The sequence below is a fragment of the Schistocerca gregaria genome, chromosome 2 (assembly GCF_023897955.1).
Source record: "Schistocerca gregaria isolate iqSchGreg1 chromosome 2, iqSchGreg1.2, whole genome shotgun sequence".
NCBI lineage: Eukaryota > Metazoa > Arthropoda > Insecta > Orthoptera > Acrididae > Schistocerca > Schistocerca gregaria.
In genome coordinates, this window is record NC_064921.1 from 37,109,713 (window position 1) to 37,133,753 (window position 24,041).

Genomic DNA, 24,041 nt, shown 5'->3' on the forward strand with positions numbered 1-24,041 from the left:
CATTTCTGAACTGCTTCATCCTGAAAATATTACACTGGAGCCTGCAACCTTCCAAACAAATGGTGACATTATTTATAACTGTATTATACTGCATTCTTTTTCATGGAGCTGGTTGCTGCATCTTCTTCTTCAAAAAAGAAGAGGTAAATATCAATCTGTTCAAAGGAGAGTTAATATATCTATGAATTTAGACTATTACAGTGGTAACTGTGATGAAAGACTGTGGAGGTGAGAACTTAGATGCACGATTTGCTGCTGGTGAAAGAATCTGTCAGCCAGCTACTTCAAAATAATTTATGTTATTCACACCTTCTTAAGGCACAAGCACTTAGAGACCTGCATAACTTGTGACTGCTGTAAGGACGGTGCCAGTTACAGATAACTGAAGTAATTAGAATACATAAAATATAGCTGCCACAAGCTTTGAAAACTTGAGAGAGAAATCTGTTCCAAAGGAACAAAGGAAGTTAAAAGCCTTCTTAATAAATAAATATTTATTTATATTCACTCAGTGAATTCTAACCTACTTTCCCCCTCTTGTAACATGTAATATATGTATAATACTAATACCATTATTGTATGTAAGTGCTGTCAATAGTAATCTACTCAAAATATGTATGAGTTTACAAAAAACATCAGCTTGGACTACACGTAAAAAATGTAAATAAATAAACACAAAATGAATAACATTGCCAAAAGGAAGAGAGGAAGGATCATTCAAGACAGATGTGCAAGGATGGAGAAAAAAATTTTTATGGAAACTACCAGAAACAAACTGTAAAACCCATCAAGAAATTCTAACATATAGGTTGCAGCACTGCGCATCGTAGTGCCTATAATGGATCAAAAATAATAAGGTATTTTGTACCAGTGATACTGTTGGGATACAAATAAAACAAGTAGAGATACACTCTTCAATTGACTAATTTCTGTATCTTCACCTGTTTGTTTCTATAAGTGGTAGCAGGTGGACGTACGAGGAGTTCCGCCATGTTAGTATTGATCAGAAATGTGTATTCTAACCATACATTAAACAAGTGTAATAAAAGTTATTAGGGTGACAAAGTTTATATATGGATATTTATAAAAATAACCCCATACGTTCATCATTTCACCTGCGCCAAGACTCCCTCATCAAGAGGATCGAAGCAGACGAGAGGAATTTGCACAAGCAGAGGAGGGGCAATCCGGTAACGGCATCATAATAACCAGCTTTACGCACAATTGCAAAGACAAGAAGTATGTAAATTTAAATGATTAATGTTGATCTTAAATGTATTGAATATTGAACGTCTGTTGATATTAGTGATAGTTAAAGTTCACTCACAATATGTGAACCTTCCAATTTCTTTCAATTATTGTTTCCAATTTTCTTTTAATTATTCAAGCACCAATTATCAACTAATTTCCATTATATATTATATTTTATGCCCCCCCCCCCCCCCCTCCCCACCATATTCTGCACTCCACTCAATGGCGACCATTTAAATGATGGCGTCGAGCAGAATATGAACAGACCTTTCAACTGCTGCAATCATTACAAGAATCGAATGAAACTTTTGTTGTATTTGCTACATATCCGTGAGATTGGGACCAATAAAAAACTCGAAGGACCAAACTGAAATTAAATTCTGTGTACCAATGAGATGCTGGGAATGCTGATTTCAGCAGTTAAGGTACAAAGCTGCTAAGCTGTAAGCTTGTATGGCCGTGTCGGTGCAATCTCTCTCGCAGTAGATAATCTCTTTTCCTTCCAATTAATATCCTTTACGGAAAGTGCATTTCTATAGAACAGACAAAAATTTGTATAAAGTCAAATAAAAGTGCAAAATAATTCATTTAAATTCTATAAGACTGTATCAGAGAATAATCAGGTTCATTAATGAATAAGCACATAAATCTACTTTAATTGAAAAGTACCGATACAAACAAAATTTCATTTTTTAATACTTTTTTCCTTAATTTTGTTGGACACTGTTCGCAATGGAATCAAAGGAAATGGCCATTGTTGAAAACTCATTACAAAATGGAATATGCCAAGACATTGGAAATCCGAGCTTGACAACAGCTGAAAGCAATGCGCCAATTTATTAACTGGCCGATGGCTACCAAAACATTTATAACACTCAATGAGACAATTTCTTGGTTCTCACCAGGAAACATTTTTTCAAATAGTGAAACTGAAGCACACAAAAGCGAAAATTCCTTTGATTATTTGCTCACGACGTCATGAACGCAAGAACAGGGGAATAGTTCATGAAAGCAATGTAAATACTAACAATATCCTTTACGGAAATTGCATTTCAGTAGAAAGGACGAAAATTTGTATAAAGCTAAATAAAAGTTGCCACTCACCATATAGCGGAGATACTGAGCCACAATAGGCACAATAAAAGATTCACACAATCATAGCTTTCGGCCATTAAGGCCTTTGTCAGCAGTACACACACACACACACACACACACACACACACACACACACACACACATATGCAAGCACAACTTGCGCACACATCTGCGGTCTCAGAGAGCTGAAACTACACTGCCAGCAGCAGCACCAGTGCATGATGGGAGTGGCGACTGGGTGGGGGTAAGGAGGAGGCTGGAGCGGGGAGGGGGAGGGATAGTATGGTGGGAGTGGCAGACAGTGAAGTGTTGCAGTTTAGACAGAGGGTAGGAGAGAAGGTGCAGAGGGGGCAGGGGGTAAGTAGCGGAAAGGAGAGAAATAAAAGTAAAAGAAATTAAAAGACTGGGTGTGGCGGTGAAATGACGGCTGTGTAGTGCTGGAATGGGAACAGGGAGGGGGCTGGGTGGGTGAGGACAGTGACTAGTAAATACCCATGAGACACACAATTTGACACAACTCGTACAACTAATAACAACAGTTTATACAGCAGTTTACAAGACATCAGGAAAATATAGGACAACAGTTTAGACAGCAGTTCACAAAATATCAGGAAGATATAGGACAACAGCTTACACAGCAAAATCAGGAATTTAACGATTTCAAAAATAGTTTTAGTCAACAGTTGCATGAGGCAAGCAAAACTATACACACTTAATTACCTGATAAACTATCCAGGAAGTTGACAGAGCTTGGTAAACAACTAAAACAAGAAATATATTACCGACATGTCCCACAATATAAATACATTAACGGAAAAAGTAACACCTATAGACTATAAACAGGAATAACTTGCAGGTGAGTTACAAAACCTTAGTGAAGCATATTCTCAAATTCAGGAGACGCAATCCCAAGTGGAAGCATTGGTAAAAAATATGAGGAACGCAATCAGCGAGCTGCAAGATGTATGCAAAAACCTACCTACAGAAATACACAAGTTGAGTCTAAGAGTAGACCAGTTCAGTTTGCCAAAAAACAGGAAGATAAGTTATGTGCACATGTAAAGGAAAGAACTGAAAAAGCTGAAGCTGAGATGCTGGATAATAGCAGCACCCTTGCTGAAAAGGTAGTATCGGATTACAAAATTTACGTAGATACTGCAGAAGAAGCTCTAAAAGAGAAATAATGTCAACTTCTAGCTAAAATAGATTCAGGTTTAAAGAAAGCACAGGAAATGTTACGAGGCAGTGATGCTAAAACTACTGACATTTCAAAAACAACATGTGACAGAAAACAAACCCCTGCTTTTAGAGAAGTTAGATACTTTCACTGGTTACCCACATGCTGAGCAAGTGCACTTGCCATGCACTACACCACAAGCCTTTCCCCTACAATTAGGACAGTTTCCTGTACAATGCAATTTTTTGTTAGTAGAGAAATTAATACTTGATTATTTAATTGGTCTGGATACATTTAGCACATACCAAGTACAAATTGATATGGGAAAAGGTCATTTCACTGTAAATAACCATTTATTTTTAACAGACAGAATCACAACTTTGAAGTTCTGTTGGTGAACCCCACAGTTATGTCTGTCAACACTTACAATAATGAACAGTCAGCAGCAGAAGAAGTAAACATCAACACAACAAGCACAAAGCTAAGTTAATCAAAGTACATGTTTCAAGAACAGCAAGCAAAACTTAGGGAATACTTGCTCATATACATGTATCTGAAAAAAGACCAGGTATTATTAACGATATTGTGTACAAAATGGAAATGTATCCTCAAGCAAGGGGAAACTATAGCCGTAATTTTTCCTGAGGTCATGCTGCTTTATTGTATGGTTAAATGATCATGGCGTCCTCTAGAGTAAAATATTCTAGAGGTAAAATAGTCCCTCATTCGGATCTCCGGGCGGGGACTACTCAGGAGGACGTCGTTATCAGGAGAAAGAGAACTGGCATTCTATGGATCGGACTGTGGAATGTCAGATCCCTTAATCGGGCAGGTAGGTTAGAAAATTTAAAAAGGGAAATGGATAAGTTAAAGTTAGATATATTGGGAATTAGTGAAGTTCGGTGGCAGGAGAAACAAGACTTTTGGTCAGCTGAATACAGGGTTATAAATACAAAATCAAATAGGGGTAATGCAGGAGTAGGTTTAATAATGAATAGGAAAATAGGAATGCGGGTAAGCTACTACAAACAGCATAGTGAACGCATTATAGTGGCCAAGAGAGACACGAAGCCCACACCTACTACAGTAGTGCAAGTTTATATGCCAACTAGCTCTACAGATGATGAAGAAATTGATGAAATGTATGACAAGATATAAGAAATGATTAAGGTAGTGAATAGTCATGGGTGACTGGAATTTGAGAGTAGGAAAAGGGACAGAAGGAAACATAGTGGGTGAATATGGATTGGAGGAGAGAAATGAAAGAGAAAGCCGTCTGGTAGAATTTTGCACAGAGTATAACTTAATCATAGCTAACACTTGGTTTAAGAATCATGAAAGAAGGTTGTATACATGGAAGAACCCTGGAGATACTAAAAGGTATCAGATAGATTATATAATGGTAAGACAGAGATTTAGGAACCAGGTTTTAAATTGTAAGACATTTCCAGGAGCAGATGTGGACTGTGACCACAATCTATTGGTTATGAACTGTAGATTAAAGCTGAAGAAACTGCAAAAAGGTGGGAATTTAAGGAGATGGGACCTGGATAAACTGACTAAACCAGTGGTTGTACAGAGTTTCAGGGAGAGCATAACAGAACAATTGACAGGAATGGGGGAAAGAAATACAGTAGAAGAAGAATGGGTGGCTTTGAGGGATGAAGTAGTGAAGGCAGCAGAGGATCAAGTAGGTAAAAAGACGAGGGCTAGTACAAATTATTGGGTAACAAAAGAAATATTGAATTTAATTGATGAAAGGAGAAAATATAAAATGCAGTAAATGAAGCAGGCAAAAAGGAATATAAACGTCTCAAAAATGAGATCGACAGGAAGTGCAAAATTGCTAAGCAGGGATGGCTAGAGGACAAATGTAAGGATGTAGAGGCTTATCTCACTAGGGGTAAGGTAGATACTGCCTACAGGAAAATTAAAGAGACCTTTGGAGATAAGAGAACTACTTGTATGAACATCAAGAGCTCAAATGGAAACCCAGTTCTAAGCAAAGAAGGGAAAGCAGAAAAGTGGGACGAGTATATAGAGGGTCTATAAAAGGGCGATGCACTTGAGGACAATATTATGGAAATGGAAGAGGATGTAGATGAAGATGAAATGGGAGATACAATACTGCGTGAAGAGTTTGACAGAGCACTGAAAGACTTGAGTCGAAACAAGGCCCCCGGAGTAGACAACATTCCATTGGAACTACTGACGGCCTTGGGAGAGCCAGTCCTGACAAAACTCTACCATCTGGTGAGCAAGATGCATGAAACAGGCTAAATACCCTCAGACTTCAAGAAGAATATAATAATTCCAATCCCAAAGAAAGCAGGTGTTGACAGATGTGAAAATTACCGAACAATCAGTTTAATAAGTCACAGCTGCAAAACACTAACACGAATTATTTACAGATGAATGGAAAAACTTGTAGAAGCCGACCTCGGGGAAGATCAGTTTGGATTTCGTAGAAATGTTCGAACACGTGAGACAATACTGACCCTACAACTTATCTTAGAAAATGGCCAACCTACTTTTCTAGCATTTGTAGACTTAGAGAAAGCTTTTGACAATGTTGACTGGAATACTCTCTTTCAAATTCTGAAGGTGGCAGGGGTAAAATACAGGGAGTGAAAAGCTATTTACAATTTGTACAGAAACCAGATGGCAGATGGCAAAAGCAAAACAAGGATAATGGAATGTAGTCGAATTAGGTCGGGTGATGCTGAGGGAATTAGATTAGGAAATGAGAAACTTAAAGTAGTAAATGAGTTTTGCTATTTGGGGAGCAAAATAACTGGTGATAGTTGAAGTAGAGAGGATATAAAATGTAGACTGACAATGGCAAGGAAAGCGTTTCTGAAGAAGAGAAATTTGTTAACATCAAGTATAGATTTAAGTGTTAGGAAGTTGTTTCTGAAAGTATTTGTATGGAGTGTAGCCATGTATGGAAGTGAAAAATGGACGATAAATAGTTTGGACAAGAAGGGAATAGAAGCTTTCAAAATGTGGTGCTACAGAAGAATGCTGAATATTAGATGGGTAGACTATGTAAGTAATGAGGAAGTATTGAATAGAATTGGGGAGAAGAGGAGTTTGTGGCACAACTTGACAAGAAGAAGGGATCGGTTGGTAGGACATGTTCTGAAGCATCACGGGATCACAAATTTGGCATCGGAGAGATGAATACACTACGCAGATTCAGAAGGATGTGGGTTGCAGTAAGTACTGGGAGCTAAAGACGCTTGCACAGGATAGAGCAGCATGGAGAGCTGCATCAAACCAGTCTCAGGACTGAAGATCACAACAACAACAGCATCCTCAAGAAACTTTTTGTTCTACCTCATACCCTATACCATGGACAAAGAGGGAAGCATTAAAAAAAAGAGATTAACACAATGCTTGAATAGGACATAATACAACCATCATTTTCCCGTTATTGTAGTCCTATCTTAGCTGTGAGTAAGCCAGATGGCAAGCTGCGCTCGGTCCTTGACACACGTAACATTAATAAGATTATTGTACCAGGCCGAACATGTCTAGACAATTTAGAGGAACAGCTTATGAAATTCCATAATGCTTAATTTTGTACTATAATTGATCTCTGGTTTTCATATTGGCAAATAAAACTACACGAAGAAAATCGGAAGTATACCGCCTTCATATGTGGAGGCAGGAGCTACGAATTTCAAGTATTACCGTTTGGATTTAGCATAAGTGCAAGTGTATTTATCTCTGCACTTGACAGAGTGGTGACAGTTGCAATTTCAGTGTCTATTTCATCGCAAGTGCCATCTGGATTCTTCCATCTGACACCAGTTTCTCTGAATTCCACAGGTCAGGACAGACGTTACGACATGTCCTTGGTTCTCCCCACCCAGATAGACTTAATTTACATCAATTTCTTTGGTATCAGCATTTCTTCTCAGTAACTATTCCTTTCTTCACTCATTTTTAGTTTTCTGTATCTTTTATTTGCTGACCTTATTTCCCCACCCTCACCCTCACCTCCACCTGTCTGCCACAAATTATGCACTTAGCTTTTGATTCTTACTAACACTTGCACAGTGCTTTGTCAAACACTTGAAAATCCAGTATGGAATAATGACAATATTGTAATGGATAGATTGCTGCTCACTACATAGAGGAGACACTGAGTCGCAGACAGGTACAACAAAAGACTGCTGAACATGTGAGCTTTTGGCCAAAAGGCCTCCTTCTAAAGCAGGCAACACAAGCACAGCTCTCTCTCTCTCTCTCTCTCTCTCTCTCTCTCTCTCTCTCTCTCACACACACACACACACACACACACACACACACACACACACACACAGGCACGTGCACACGCGACTGCACTCTCCGATGGTCAGTCTGCCTGTCTGTGACTCAACATCTGTTCTACATGGTGAGTGGCACTATATACTTTTCATAATATTATCGCAATGTTTTTGGCTCTCAGGTTTTCAGATCTTGTCTCGTAAGTCCCATTCCGCAAGTCCCCCCCCCCCCCCCCCCCCGCACCCCCCCTCATCCACCCTCCGCGCACCCCCGGCCCCCAACCCTGTGTGACTTTCCCAGCTCTCCCATTTCCTAAACCTCACCAGACCTTTTCCCACATCCTCCTACATTCCCCTTCAATTCTTCTTCCAGAAGAAGGAGTCACCGGCTCTGAAAGCTTGTGCATTTCCTTTACTTTTGAATGTAGTTCCCCATGCTGCCACTCAGTGATTAGATTTTTTATTCGTCCGATTATACAGGATTATTCAAAATGCTGGACCCATTTTCAAATCTTCGTATTTATTCAAGTACAAATCCAAAATGAACGACCTTTATACCAATGAAAACAGGGAGTTTCAAAGTTTTTTTTAATAAAGTTTGATATCAATTTAAGCAATTTAATACTTAATTAGTTTTTAATAATTATTTAATAATTAGAAATGTGATAAATGTTATAAATGTTCAATGTGGCCATTATTGGCTGCACAGCAATCATTGACACATTAGTCTAACTCGTCCCACATGTGCGAAAGCGTATCTGCTGTTATTGAGTGCACGGCAGCAATGATCCAGTGACAACGGACAGTGAAATAGAATGACAGTCCTACTGTCGCGTGAACTCTACCAGCCGCTTCTGAAACCATCACCACCCACCTGCCGCCGGCCTCCAAAATCTTTGAAACTTCCTCTATTCATTGGTATAACATTTGTTCATTTTGGATTTGCACTTAAAAACATTTTTGAAAATGGGTCCATCATTTAGAATAACCCTGTATTATATTCCAAAAATTGATTATTTTGTCAATGTATATCACAAGTCCCATATATATAATAGAAAGAAACTTCCACATGGGAAAAATATATTAAAAACAAAGATTCCAAGACTTACCAAGCGGGAAAGCGCCGGTAGATAGGCACAATGAATAAAACACACCCACACACAAAATTTCGAGCTTTCACAACCGGCGGCTGCTTCGTCACGAAAGAGGGAAGGAAAAGGAAAGATGAAAGGATGTGGGTTTTAAGGGAGAGGGTAAGGAGTCATTCCAATCCCAGGAGCGGAAAGACTTACCTTAGGGGCAAAAAAGGATAGGTATATACTCGCGCACGCACACATACACATATCCATACATACATACACAGACACAAGCAGACATATTTAAAGGCAAAGAGTTTGGGCAGAGATGTTAGTCGAGGCGGAAGTGTGGAGGCAAAGATGATGTTGAATGACAGGTGAGGTATGAGTGGCGGCAACTTGAAATTAGCGGAGATTGAGGCCTGGTGGATAACGAGAATAGAGGATATATTGAAGGGCAAGTTCCCATCTCCGGAGTTCAGATAGGTTGGTGTTGGTGGGAAGTATCCAGATAACCCGGACGGTGTAACACTGTGCCAAGATGTGCTGGCCGTGCACCAAGGCATGTTTAGCCACAGGATGATCCTCATTACCAACAAACACTGTCTGCCTGTGCCCATTCATGCCAATGGACAGTTTGTTGCTGGTCATTCCCACATAGAAAGCGTTACAGTGTAGGCAGGTCAGTTGGTAAATCACGTGGGTGCTTTCACACGTGGCTCTGCCTTTGATCGTGTACACCTTCCGGGTTACAGGACTGGAGTAGGTGGTGGTGGGAGGGTGCATAGGACAGGTTTTACAAGGGTAGGCGCCAGAGGGTAGGGAAGGTGGTTTGGGGATTTCATAGGGATGAACCAAGAGGTTACGAAGGTTAGGTGGACGGCGGAAAGACACTCTTGGTGGAGTGGGGAGGATTTCATGAAGGATTGATGTCATTTCGGGGCAGGATTTTAGGAAGTCGTTTCCCTGCTGGAGAGTCACATTCAGAGTCTGATCCAGTCCCGGGAAGTATCCTGTCACAAGTGGGGCACTTTTGGGGTTCTTCTGTGAGAGGTTCTGGGTTTGAGGGGATGAGGAAGTGGCTCTGGTTATTTGCTTCTGTACCAGGTCGGGAGGGTAGTTGCGGGATGCGAAAGCTGTTTTCAGGTTGTTGGTGTAATGGTCCAGGGATTCAGGACTGGAGCAGATTTGTTGGCCACGAAGGCCTAGGCTGTAGGGAAGGGACCGTTTGATATGCAATGGGTGGTAGCTGTCATAATGGAGGTACTGTTGCTTGTTGGTGGGTTTGATGTGGACGGATGTGTGAAGCTGGCCATTGGACAGATGGAGGTCAACGTCAAGGAAAGTGGCATGGGATTTGGAGTAGGACCAGGTGAATCTGATGGAACCAAAGGAGTTGAGGTTGGAGAGGAAATTCTGGAGTTGTTCTTCACTGTGAGTCCAGATCATGAAGATGTCATCAATAAATCTGTACCAAACTTTGGGTTGGCAGGCTTGGGTAACCAAGAAGGCCTCCTCTAAGCGACCCATAAATAGGTTGGCATACAAGGGGGCCATCCTGGTACCCATGTCTGTTCCCTTTAATTGTTGGTATGTCTGGCCTTCAAAAGTGAAGAAGTTGTGGGTCAGGATGAAGATGGCTAAGGTGATGAGGAAAGACATTTTAGGTAGGGTGGCAGGTGATCGGCGTGAAAGGAAGTGCTCCATTGCAGCGAGGCCCTGGACGTGCGGGATATTTGTGTATAGGGAAGTGGCATCAATGGTTACAAGGATGGTTTCCGGGGGTAACAGACTGGGTAAGGATTCCAGGCGTTCGAAAAGTGGTTGGTGTCTTTAATGAAGGATGGGAGACTGCATGTAATGGGTTGAAGGTGTTGATCTACGTAGGCAGAGATACGTTCAGTGGGGGCTTGGTAACCAGCTACAATGGGGCAGCCGGGATGTTTGTGTTTGTGAATTTTAGGAAGTAGGTAGAAGGTAGGAGTGCGAGGTGTCGGTGGGGTCAGGAGTTTGATGGAGTCAGGTGAAAGGTTTTGTAGGGGGCCTAAGGTTCTGAGGATTCCATATGTATGTATGGATGGATATGCGTGTGTGTGTGCGCGAGTATATACCTATCCTTTTTTCCCCCTAAGGTAAGTCTTTCCGCTCCCGCGATTGGAATGACTTCTTACCCTCTCCCTTAAAACCCACATCCTTTCATCTTTCCCTCTCCTTCCCTCTTTCCTGAAGAAGCAACCGTCGGTTGCGAAAGCTAGAAATTCTGTGTGTGTGTTTGTGTGTTTTATTTATTGTGCCTATCTACCGGCGCTTTCCCGCTTGGTAAGTCTTGGAATCTTTATATATATAAGTTTATGTGAAATTTCAATCAGTTCTCAAAATTACATACTGTCACAAATCTCTAAGAGCACACTACTGTTCGTTATTGGTGTTAATAATGGGCCCAATTCGGTGCACGCCAGTGTGCAGCAAGTGTCGGATAGCAGTGAGCGCAAGAAGGCCTTGCCGTTCGAACGTGTTGCCAGGATGTTATCGGTGCTTGGTAGCAGGTTACACAGTTCTGGCACGATTATGGCAAGTTTGATTTGTACTACCCTGTAGGATTGTCAGTATGTTACTGGCAAATGAGACGGAACTGATAAAATAAATGTAGTCTTCAGTCCTTAATCAACAACTTCTGTGATCGTCACAGATCTTTCGTGAACATAGGAGTACAGGATCCTACCACTGACTAAATTTCGATAACTACTTGTGGCAACACAGCCTGCACATTCGGAGGAGAAAGGACCAGTTTGAGGTCAGGGCGACACAAGCTGCCACTCGGCTTTCTATACAGGACTTACTGCAATTAGTAGCAACACTCTGGGTGCCAAGTGAAATTTTTCTACACAGTATTTGTCACAGTTTCCAGCAAAAACTGGCACAGATAAAAGTTTGTGAGGGAAAGGGAAAGGCCTGAAATTGTAAGTCACACATGTGGAAAAATATTCTTGAACTTTTGTTGTCCAACTGACTATGGGAGTAGGATCTGAATTATATCCAGTGAGAGGACAATAGGGAGGATCTTACAAGATAATTTGGTAACATTAACTTGAAGCTGAGTTACTTAATGCGAAGGAAAACAAATACATTTGTGAGCACCTAACACATACGTAGTCTGAGAAATAAATCATGCAATTAAAGTAACACAATGTTTCAGCTGATTACTTGTCCTTTCCAACTTTAAATCAAACTATTAGTCTACTGACATTTTAGAAACAATTGATACAACATAAATATCATAAAATGCAAATAACTCACGATCTCTCAGATTTTCTTAGCCAAATCGATTAACAACGTGCTTTCTAGTTTCCTACCGTGTTACTGTTTCAATTTTACTCACAGTGTTTTAATGACCGATCCAGTAGTCTTGCTCAGGTGCTTCAAATTTAGCTGTTACGTGTACTCACTGCCCAACTCTGATCAAGCTGTGAACTACTGTCAGTCTCACATCGCTATTTACAGCAGAGTTCAATTTCCTCCTCACCGAGATACTGTATTCATTTGTTTTTTAGGGTCTGCACTGATATTCTGTGAACTGCAAATCTTCTTGGTATTTTTCAGCTCTGGCGAATGCAATAGCTTGCAAGTCCTTAATACATCCAATGTCATATCTTGAGCCTCATTTAAACTATCAGGTGCATGTTCTGAATTTTTGTGGCAGCATAACTAAGAAATCTACTGAAATCAGGAAACCTAATAAAATGGAAAGCAGGTTTCAGTTTAAATTATATATGTCAGGTATCGAGAACTGAACTCAGCTATAAATAACGGTGAGAGGGACAATAGCTGACACGTCAAAATATAGTGCACAAATTGGGAACATCAAGTCGGGAGAACATTGCGAGCACTTGAGCTTGTCAGAAATAGAATCCTGAAGGACATTAAATTAATTTCAATACGATGGAGAATGTCAGCCAACATCTAGTTTTGTCTGTATCTTGAGGTGTGTAACGTACTACAACCGAGGGCATAACTACAACTGATAACATAACATTTAACATTTACATGAAACTCCAAACGAGAAAATCAGACAACACTTTTGATGTAACCATTATATTTTCCTTTCTCTACACAAAAAAAATTAGTTACAGAAGATAGATTAAATGAGAAAGAATGCAGTACTACAAACCTCTGCATTCCGTAGCTTTTCTCTCATCCAAGGCTGAATACGTGACATTACTGGATACATAGTTTCTATTCGATGCCGAAGAGATTCTTTTGTTTTTGCTAACTTCTGCTGAACATTCTCCACTGCCCTGAAATATGCATCCAAAGAATTATTTGCAGGTTAGCAATTTTTTATAATATGAAAGTTCATAATTTTAATCGAACTAGTCATATGTTACTAAGGAAATAGAACATAAAATGAAACTAGAAAATGGAAATATTATAACAGTCAGAATGTTTAGACCACAGAAATAAAATGAAATGAGGCATTACCTGAAAACAGAAAAAAGAAAAGAAAGGAAAGGGGATCTGAAATTCTTCATTTCAGAGCAAGATGTGGAAAAAGGGGGGAGAAGGGAAGTGGGGTGCGGGGGGGGGGGGGGGGGGGGGGGTGTGAAGCCTGTGGTTTAATTTCTTACCAGTGAGATCACTGGCTGTGTCGTTATCATAGGAACCACCCTAATACTCACCTTGACTGATTCAGGGGAACTATGGAGAAGCTGGATCTAAGTGGTCAGACAAGGAGATGATCCCTTGTAATGAGCAACCTGTCTCGGAATGAACTATACAAGTTCACGGCAGATGTTAACAAAAAAGACAGAAAAACAGGCATGAGAGTTGTTATTAGAAGAGAGTGGATGAGTTAGAGGTAAGAAGTATATGAGGTGTCAATATACATCACTAGTGGCAACAGTGAAGGTGTATAAGGAAAAGTATTGTATCTACAGAATGGTGTGTCTTGGAACACACAATGATTCTCAGTTGGTGCTCCAAGGAAGGCACACTAGAGACGGTCATAAGAATTTTATGGTGAGTACAGTGCTATATAGTTTTAGATCTGTTTATACAATGTGTGGAAATTAAGCCATTCTCCGTCACTCGTGCACTATCTTGTACCTTTAGCTGAGTGATTGACTGATTGATTGATTGATTGATTTTCTTCATTAATCCATGACACAATATACATTGTATATCTACAATCAGTTTTTGAAAATATATTGTTATCAGATATGTGAAAAATCTACTCACCAAGCAGTGGCAGGAGAACACACTTATAAAGATATTTAAGTTTGCAAGATTTGGAGCCAGTGGTTTGTTCTACTGGCAGAAGAATTGAAGGAGAAGGAAAGCACATGAAAGAACAGGACTGGTGAAGTTTAGGAAAAGGGGTAGAGTAACTATTCCCTTCTTCACTCCCTTTCAGTTTTCCACATCTTTCATTTTATGACCTGCCTATTTTTCACCATCTCCTCCCATCTCTATCACATACAACGCACTTAGCTTTTGCTGTCTTTAATTCATGCACTATATTTTGGCAGTGTCTTGCATATTACCCTATCTTCCATCTTTATGCTCTCAGGATTTCAGGTCTCTTCCAGTGCAGTCCCCAACAATCAGTCTTTCTTTCCCATCCCATCTGGTAAGTCTCCCCTGACCTGTGGTTCTGGGCAACTTTCCCGAACTCTATTTCTTTTTCTAAACCTCACCAGCCCTTTTCCTTTACCCCTCTCACTTCCCTTGCAACCCTTCCTTCACTGTCTCCAAAAACTTGCAAACTTTGATACCTTCATGTGTGTGTTCTCCTGCCACAATTTGGTGTTAGATTTTTTACGTATCCAATAACATTACATTTAGATAGTATGAATTTCGTCACTCAAAACACTGAAATATTAACAGCTAGGGACAGTCAAGACTTCCAACATTTCAACCAGCTGGAGGCCACTCTTGGCCATTATATCTTTCAGCAGTCTGAACATAGCTTAAATATCTTTTCCCATTAACTCCCCAGAAAATTATGCTGTAGCTAATAACAGAAGATCCAATACATGAAATATTGCATACTGATATGTGAATGCAGATCTTATGGAGAGATTCTGTTACTAATTGTTTTTAGATGCTCTTCCCACTTTAATTGGCAGTGAACATGCATTCCAAGAAATGTTGTGCTTTCCACACACCGTATGAGTTCATTATTTTTTCCAGGTTATTGTAATCTGGTTTCCGTTTACATAGAATTTCATAGTGGTTGTTTTCTTTATATTACTTGTCATTTCATTGTTTACTGCCCTGAAACAGTAGAAGGTCTTTTACCATAGATCTTGTGATAATTGCAAATCAACTAAGTTTCTTTAACATCGTAACAATTTTATATGTCTTGAATGTGGAAATCTGTTTTGATTTCCAGTAGCTTCTATTTCAAAGTGGATCTAACTTGTGTCTGATTTTTGATAATGTTGTTGTGGTCTTCAGTCCAGAGACTCGTTTGATGCGGCTCTCCATGCTACTCTACCCTGTGCAAGCTTCTTCATCTCCCAGTACCTACTGCAACCTACATCCTTCTGAATCTGTTTAGTGTATTCATCTCTTGATCTCCCTCTACGATTCTTATCCTCCGCACTGCCCTCCAATACTAAATTGGTGATCACTTGATACCTCAGAATATGTCCTACCAACCGATCCATCCTTCTAGTCAAGTTGTGTCAAAAATTTATCTTCTCCCCAATTCTGTTGAATACCTCCTCATTAGTTATATGATCTATCCATTTCATCTTCAGCATCCTTCTGTAGCACCACATTTTGAAAGCTTCTATGCTCTTTTTGTCTAAACTATTTATAGTCCATGTTTCACTTCCATACATGGCTACACTCCATACAAATACTTTCAGAAAAGACATCCTGACTCTTAAATCTATACTCGATGTTAACAAATTTCTCTTCTTCAGAAACGCTTTCCTTGCCATTTCCAGTATACATTTTATATCCTCTCTACTCCGACCATCCTCAGTTGTTTTGCTCCCCAAATAGCAAAACTCATTTACTACTTTAAGCGTCTCATTTGCTAATCTAATGCCCTCAGCATCACTTGATTTAATTTGACTACATTCCATTATCCTTGTTTTGCTTTTGTTGATGTTGCTCTTAGTTCCTCCTTTCAAAACACTGTCTATTCCGTTCAGCTGCTCTTCCAGGTCCTTTGCTGTCTGTGACAGAATTACAATGTTATCAGTGAACCTCAAAGTTTTTATTTCTTCTCCATGGATTTTAATACCTACTCCGAATTTTTCTTTTGTTTCCTTTACTGCTTGCTCAATATACAGATTGAATAACAGCAGGGATAGGCTACAACCCTGTCTCACTCCCTTCCCAACCACTGCTTCCCTTTCATGCCCCCTCAACTCTTTATAATTGCCATCTGGTTTCTATACAAATTGTAAATAGCCTTTTGCTCCCTGTATTTTACCCCTGCCACCTTCAGAAATTGAAAGAGAGTATTCCAGTCAACATTGTCAAAAGCTTTCTCTAAGTCTACAAATGCTAGAAACATAGGTTTGCCTTTCCTTAATCTATTTTCTAAGATTAGTTGTAGGGTCAGTATAGCGTCACGTGTTTCCACATTTCTACAGAATCCAAACTGATCTTCCCCGAGGTCGGCTTCTACAAGTTTTTCCATTTGTCTGTAAAGACTTCGTGTTAGTATTTTGCAGCTATGATTTATTAAACTGATAGTTCGGTAATTTTCACATCTATCAACACTTGCTTTCTTTGGTATTAGAATTATTATATTCACCTTGAAGTCTGATAGTATTTCACCTGTCTCATACATCTTGCTCACCAGATGGTAGAGTTTTGTTGGGGCTGGCTCTCCAAAGGCTACCAGTAGTTCTAATGGAATGTTATCTACTCCCGGGGTCTTGTTTCGATTTAGATCTTTCAGTGTTCTGTCAAACTGTTCACACAGTATCATATGTCCCATTTTATCTTCATCTACATCATCTTCCATTTCCATAATACTGTCCTCAAGAACATTGCCCTTGTATAGACCCTCTATATATTCCTTCCACCTTTCTGCTTTCCCTTCTTTGCTTAGAACTGGGTTTCCATCTCAGCTCCAAGTTTCCTTCTCTTCCTTTTCCTGCTATCAAATTCCAGTCACCCATGACTATTAAATTTTCGTCTCCCTTCACTATCTGAATAATTTCTTTTATCTCATCATACATTTCAACAATCTCTTCGTCGTCTGCAGAGCTAGTCGGCATATAAACTTGTACTACTGTGGTAGGCGTGGACTTCGTAGCTATCTTGGCCACAATGATGCTTTCACTATGCTTTTTGTAGTAGCTTACCCGCATTCCTATTTTTTCATTCATTATTAAACCTACTCCTGCATTACCCCTATTTGATTTTGTATTTATAACCCTGTATTCAACTGACCAAAAGTCTTGTTTCTCCTGCCACCCAACTTCAATAATTCCCCCTATACCTAACTTTAACCTATCCATTTCCCTTTTTAAATTTTCTAACCTACCTCCTGCCCGATAAAGGGACCTGACATCCCATGCTCCGATCCGTAGAATGCCAGTTTTCTTTCTCCTGATAACAACGTCATCCTGAGTAGCCCCCCCTCACCCCCCGCCCCGGAGATCCAAATTGGGGGACTATTTTATCTCTGGAATATTTTACCCAAGAGGACGCCATCACCATTTAACCATACAGTAAAACTGCATGCCCTGGGGAAAAATTACGGCTGTAGTTTTCCTTTGCTTTCAGCCGTTCGCAGTACCAGCACAGCAAGGCCGTTTTGGTTAGTGTTACAAGGCCAGATAAGTCAATCATTCAGACTGTTGCCCCTGCAACTACTGAACAGGTTGCTGCCCCTCTTCAGGAGCCACACATTTGTCTGGCCTCTCAACGGATACCCCTCCGTTGTGGTAGCACCTACGGTACGACTATCTGTATCGTTGAGGCACGCAAGCTTCCCCATCAACGGCAAGGTCCATGGTTCATGGAGGGGTTTTGGTAATATTTCTATATAATATGATTTCACTTACTGATTGTTGGTGTGTAGCAATGTAATAATGTAGCAGATAAATGATAAATATAGTACTGACATGATTTTCTTGATTGCAACGCTTTTAAATTTCGATAGAGTACTTGTCCGTAGGTACTTGAGTGATTTATATCTTGGGACATGTTTTGATATTTAGAAGAACCTTAATTTTCCAGAGTAATCTTTGTAATTTCAGAAAAAAGGCTGCTGCACATAAGAAGTGAATACCACCATTTAAAAACAGAATAAAAAAATAAATTAAATTCTATTACAGGGCTGCCTAGAAGTGGAAGTCTGAGAGGAATACCAAAAGCTACAACACTTTCCCCTGAGTGACGTGTCATGATGCGATGTGGTGTGCAAGCAAGAGTGACCCTGAACAAATGCCCGGAAATATTTTAACAAGGAATGTAGAAAAACTGTGGGCTCAGAGACTTTTTGTTTTGTCGTACCATAAGTAATCATAATTTAATTTAATATAAATACATTAGTAACTAGCAGCAGAATAGTACATTAATTGGGAAAGAATTGTGATGACTTGAGGTTTTGCCAAGTAGTTCACTGACCCAACACGAGAAAACTTAAAAAGAATTGCTGGTCAGTTTTTATCTTGTGCGGGTGGAACATTTAGCACAGCTGATACACACATAGTACACACATAGAAGTAAAAAGGACAATATTATCCAAGTTTTCATAACTATTAGTTGCTTCTTGCAAAGGAGAGGGGGTGGAATGGAAAACATTGAAAAGAAAAGGATGGGAAGGTCTCAATAATAGACACAGACAGAGGGGAAGATGTATATGAGACATATGAAATATTTGTGCACTATTAGAGGTAAGAGTTAAAATACAGTACTACTATGCAGAGAAAGGCATGGAAAGCATTTCTGAAGAAGAGAAATTTGTTAACATCGGGTATACATTTTAGTGTCAGGAAGTCTTTTCTGAAAGTATTTGTATGGAGTGTAGCCATGTATGGAAGTGAAACATGGACGATAAATAGTTTGGACAAGAAGAGAATAGAAGCTTTCAAAATGTGAAGCCACAGAAGAATGCTGAAGATTAGGTGGGTAGCTCATGTAATTAATGAAGAGGTACTGAACAGAATTGGGGAGAAGAGGAATTTGTGGAACAACCTGACTAGAAGAAGGGAGGCATCAAGGGATCATCAATTTAGTACTGGAGGGAACTGTGGAGGGTAAAAATTGTAGACAGAGACCAAGAGATGAATACATTAAGCAGATTTGGAAGGATGTATGTTGCAGTAGTTACTCAGAGATGAAGAACTTGCACAGGATAGAATAGTGTGGGGAGCTGCATCAAATCAGTCTCTTGACTGAAGACCACAACAACAATAACATGCAGATAATATTCAGTGTGCAGTATAACCTGCTTTAGAAACACAAGAGTGTATGTTTCCAGAAAATAATAAATAAATAAGGATTTTGATCTTACTTCCTCTCTCCTAGTTTAGCAATACCAAAAATAGTTACTTATTAAGAGACAATAAGCAAGTAGTTGTTCAAAGAGCATTAATGAAACAAAGAAAGAAACCATGTAATAGAAAGACGAGATAAGAGAGGTAAGTAGAAGTGATAAATCTTGAGTGAGAGTTTAGGAAAATCAGAATAAAGAAGAGAAATGATGAAGTTATATAAGAGATAGTCAATTAGATACAGAAGAGAAAATGGTACAACCAAGAATGATGTAATGGGTGTAAGAGAGTTGAAAATAAATTAAATTAAACATATCTGGTTCCTGCATCTCCAGTCAACAGAGAAAGAAAGAAGTCAGGCAGGCACATAGTTCTTCCAGAAATTATTAATAAAGTAAGGTCTTTTGTGCTTACTTCCCATTATTCTAAAAATAGCCTTGCAAATATGCTCTTTTTACAAAAACCCATTACTCAGTAACACTGTTTGATTGATTCTTTTGACAAACCTGTGCATCAGAACAACTGACTGAGCTTGCTGGACCAGCAGCTGGGGAATGCCCTCCCCCAGGGCTTGCAGACCGGAGTGAGTCAGGATGCTCGAGTACACCCTCTGCAAATACTCTCTCATGACAGCTGCATTCACTTCCTGAAAAAAAAAAAAAAGCAATGGGAAAGCACCTTTGTAAACCCCATTCCCCACCCATTTATTTTTCTTGTAATTTTCAAAATAAACTTTGTGATAACAGATATTCCAGAATGGATACAATGCATTCTAGAAAGTACCACGTATTGTTCATGCTCCTAACACACATAACATGTCAGCTGTGCTGTATGTGTTTTTGGAACATTATACCTCACAATTTACGTATTACATTTCATACCACGAGAGAAGTCAAACTAACCACAGTTGAGGGTGTAGGTCAGCTAGTACACAAATGCATCATTTCTGTGAGAAAACAAAAAATAAGAATACAAGCAACCGGCACCATCTAAATGTTAAAATTTTGTACATGGCTGGAGCAGCAACCATAGAAGGAAATCTTCTTGTGAAAATAGTAAACAGTCAGCTGCAAATTGGAAGGTTTATTAAAACCCCTTTACCATGGTTTCAACATTTATAAAAACGACTTCTACAGAAGGAAATATAAACAATCAGACTACATGTTAAGGCAGAGGTATGTTAAAATACAGCCAAAAGGCATCAGACAAATATGAAATTTCACCTCCATAATAAATTAAACATGGACAACATGGTTGCTATCATATGGTTTTTTCTCACCAATGTACTGTTAGTGTAACTGATTGGCTGTTTGTACTTTTACAGGAAGCTTCTAAATGTGTAAGCCTAAACACTACAGTCTCTTCTAGCTTGTACTTCTCAAAGTTGTCAGGGTCTATATAAGTGACGTGACCCAAATATGGCAATGGGGTGAAATATATACAATTTTTTTTTTATCAGGGTTTCCCCATGTAGGACTGGTTACTTCAGTTAAAAAATGAAAGAAAATCAATGGTATAATAGTCCAGGTTTGTTCTTGTAGCTACAAAATTGATTTTTTACACTATTTTTTCATTTTTCATATACAGTTTACTACAGACGATTAATAAAAGTTTTCTCAAGCTTAGCAGTTTCAGTGGAGTTCCCCTTCACTCATCAAGATACGGTAGTGCCATTAAACGAACAAAAATATATATAAATTCACAACTTTAAGAAACAGTCTGTTCTTGTATTTTTCCTGTGTGTTGTCTTAAGTTGTGAACAGATGCATAAAATACATTTTCATTGATATGTGCTAACAAATTTTAACTATACACTTATGCATTGGCTTTAAGCCAAAGCCTTCTTCAAAGAGGAAACACATGCATTCATTCACACAAGGAAGCATACTTCATACACTCTTGATCACCATCTCGAGCAGCCAGAATACATTCTGGTCATGTGTGTGTGAGGCATGCTTGCTTGTGTGAATGAATGTGTGTGTGTTTCCTTTCCTGCAGAAGGCTGGCTGAAAACTAATGTGTATGTTTATTTTCCTGGAACCTGTCAGCAGCTAAGCATGTCATCTTTACAGTGAGTAGCAATCTCTCTCTTCTTTATACTGTTGATATTCCAACTTTGAGTTTTCATTGTTTGAAACAGAAGATTTCAGAAATTTGTAGGATGTTAAAAAGTACTCATGGCTTCACGCAGCTTTGTCTATCATTTGTATTTCAGTGGGCTTTTCCAAAGAAATCCTCAAATACAATATATCCCAACACACTTTTAATACTTGATATTGGTACTCCATCTTGATTGTGAAATCTCTCTCTATAAAACTCTAGCAATCCAAGCTAACCACCATCTGACACCTCTGATTCTTCTTCCCTTCCCACATAATTTACCAATTACATGAGCTACTTTAGTCCAACTGAAAGAAAAGTCGAGCAGTGCAGAAGGTACCGAGCCACCACGATTAGTCATCAGCCACAGTACACTAGGAAGTTGTATACATCTACGTACAATACATTTATCAGATTATTAATGCTATTATGCAGTGTTGAGTAAAAAACTCAAAATGTACATAAAATTGTTTTCAAAATGTTGCAGCTCAGAACACAATTGGATGAATGCAGTGCTATCTACTGGTTGTATAAAACATAAGGATGTCATTGTTTTCATAAAAAGGTGATTTGACATGGGTGAAAGCAAACAACAAAAGTTTAAAGAATTGTTGCTACTGCCAGTTGCAAAGCATGGATTGTGAAGTGATTTTTGTAAGTCAAAAGCTATACAGTTATTCAAATTCATCACACGTTGTGCCTAGTTATAAGTCTACAATAATGAGTGAATAAAACTTAGTTAGTGGTGTCCAGATTTCAAAAGTAGCCATGTAAATGTGCACAGTAAAGACCTGATGTACAGGCCCAGTATCCATACTGATGAAAGTGTGCAACAAGTTGACCAAATAATATAATTTCATTGTCAGTTCACAATTGGTGATATGGCTGATTAATTTCCTCATATTGGACCCATCACTATTGACACGACTCTTGCGGTTAAGTTTAAATACTGCAAACTGTGTGCAAGGTGAGTTCCAAACATGCTTATCAACCAACACAAATCTGTGATTTCTGAGCCATTATCAACAAGATCCCCCACCCCCATGAACCATGGACCTTGCCATTGGAGGGGAGGCTTCCGTGCCTCAGCGATACAGATAGCCATACCGTAGGTGCAACCACAATGGAGGGGTATCTGTCAAGAGGCCAGACAAAGGTGTGGTTCCTGAAGAGGGGCAGCAACCTTTTTAGTAGTTGCAGGGGCAACAATCTGGATGATTGACTGACCTGGCCTTGTACAGCCATAATTTTTCCCAGCTTTACTGAATGGTTAAATGATGATGACATCCTCTTGGGCAAAATATTCTGGAGGTAAAATAGTCCCCCATTTGGATCCCCAGGTGGGTACTACTCAGGAGGACATCGTTATCAGGAGAAACAAAACTGGCGTTCTATGGATTGGAGTGAGGAATGTTGGATCTCTTAATCGGACAAGTAGGTAGGAAAATTTACAAAGCGAAATGGATAGGTTAAAGTTAGATATAGTGGGAATTAGTGAAATTCAGTGGCAGGAGGAACAAGACTTTTGGTCAGTCTAAATACGAAATCAAATAAGGGTAATGCAGAAGTTAATTTAATAATGAATAAGAATTAGGAATGCAGGTAAGCTACTACAAACAGCATAGTGAATGAATTACTGTAACCAAGACATCATGAAGACCACGACAACCACAGTAGTACAAGTTTATATGCCAACTAGCTCTGCAGATGATGAAGGCATTGAAGAAATGTATAATGAGACAAAAGATATAATTCAAATAGTGAAGGGAGATGAAAATTTAGTAGTCATGGGGGACTCTAACACAATTGCACGAAAAGGAAGAGGAGGAAAAGTAGCAGGTGAATATCGGCTGGAGGTAAGGAATGAAAGGGGAAGCTGCCTGGTAGAATTTTGCACAGAGCATATCTTAATCATAGCTAACACTTTGTTTAAGAGCAATGAAATGAGGTTATACACGTGGAAGAGGCATGGACACACTGGAAGGTTTCAGATAGATTATATAATGGTGAGAGAGAGGTTTAGGAACCAGGTTTTAAATTGTAAGACATTTCCAGGGGCAGATGTGGACTCTGACCACAATCTATTGGTTATGAACAGTAGATTAAAACTGAAGGAACTGCAAAAAGGTGGGACATTAAGGAGATGGGACCTGCATAAACAGAAAGAACCAGAGGTTGCAGAGAGTTTCAGAGAGAGCATTAGGGAAAGATTGACAAGAACGGGGGAAAGAAAAACAGTTGAAGAAGAATGGGTAGATTAGAGAGAAGAAATAGTGAAGGCAGCAGAGGATCAAGTAGGTAAAAAGATGAGGGATAGTACACGTCATTGGGTAACGAAAGAGATATTGAACTTAATTGATGAAAGGAGAAAATATAAAAATACAGTAAATGAAGCAGTCAAAAAGGAATCTGAAAAATGAGATCGACAGGAAGTGCAAAATGGCTAAGCAGGGTTGGCTAGAGGAAAAATGTAAGGATGTAGAGGCATATATCACTAGGGTTAAGATAGATACTGCCTACATGAAAAGTAGAGAGACCTTTTGAGGAAAGAGAAGCACTTGTATGAATATCAAGAGCGCAAATGGAAAACCATTATTAA

The 24,041-nt window shown here is 39.3% G+C and overlaps 1 protein-coding gene across 1 annotated transcript in view; it reads right to left on the reverse strand.

The window, feature by feature from the left end:
* Positions 1-24,041, reverse strand: part of LOC126336273 (uncharacterized) — a 737,143-nt gene that overhangs the window by 139,013 nt on the left and 574,089 nt on the right. Inside the window, exons 11-12 of the mRNA XM_049999768.1 lie at positions 19,849-19,988; positions 13,042-13,168 (exon numbers count right to left, since the gene is read on the reverse strand). Coding sequence (XP_049855725.1) covers positions 13,042-13,168; positions 19,849-19,988 — 267 coding nt within the window. The remainder of the gene's footprint in view (positions 1-13,041; positions 13,169-19,848; positions 19,989-24,041) is intronic.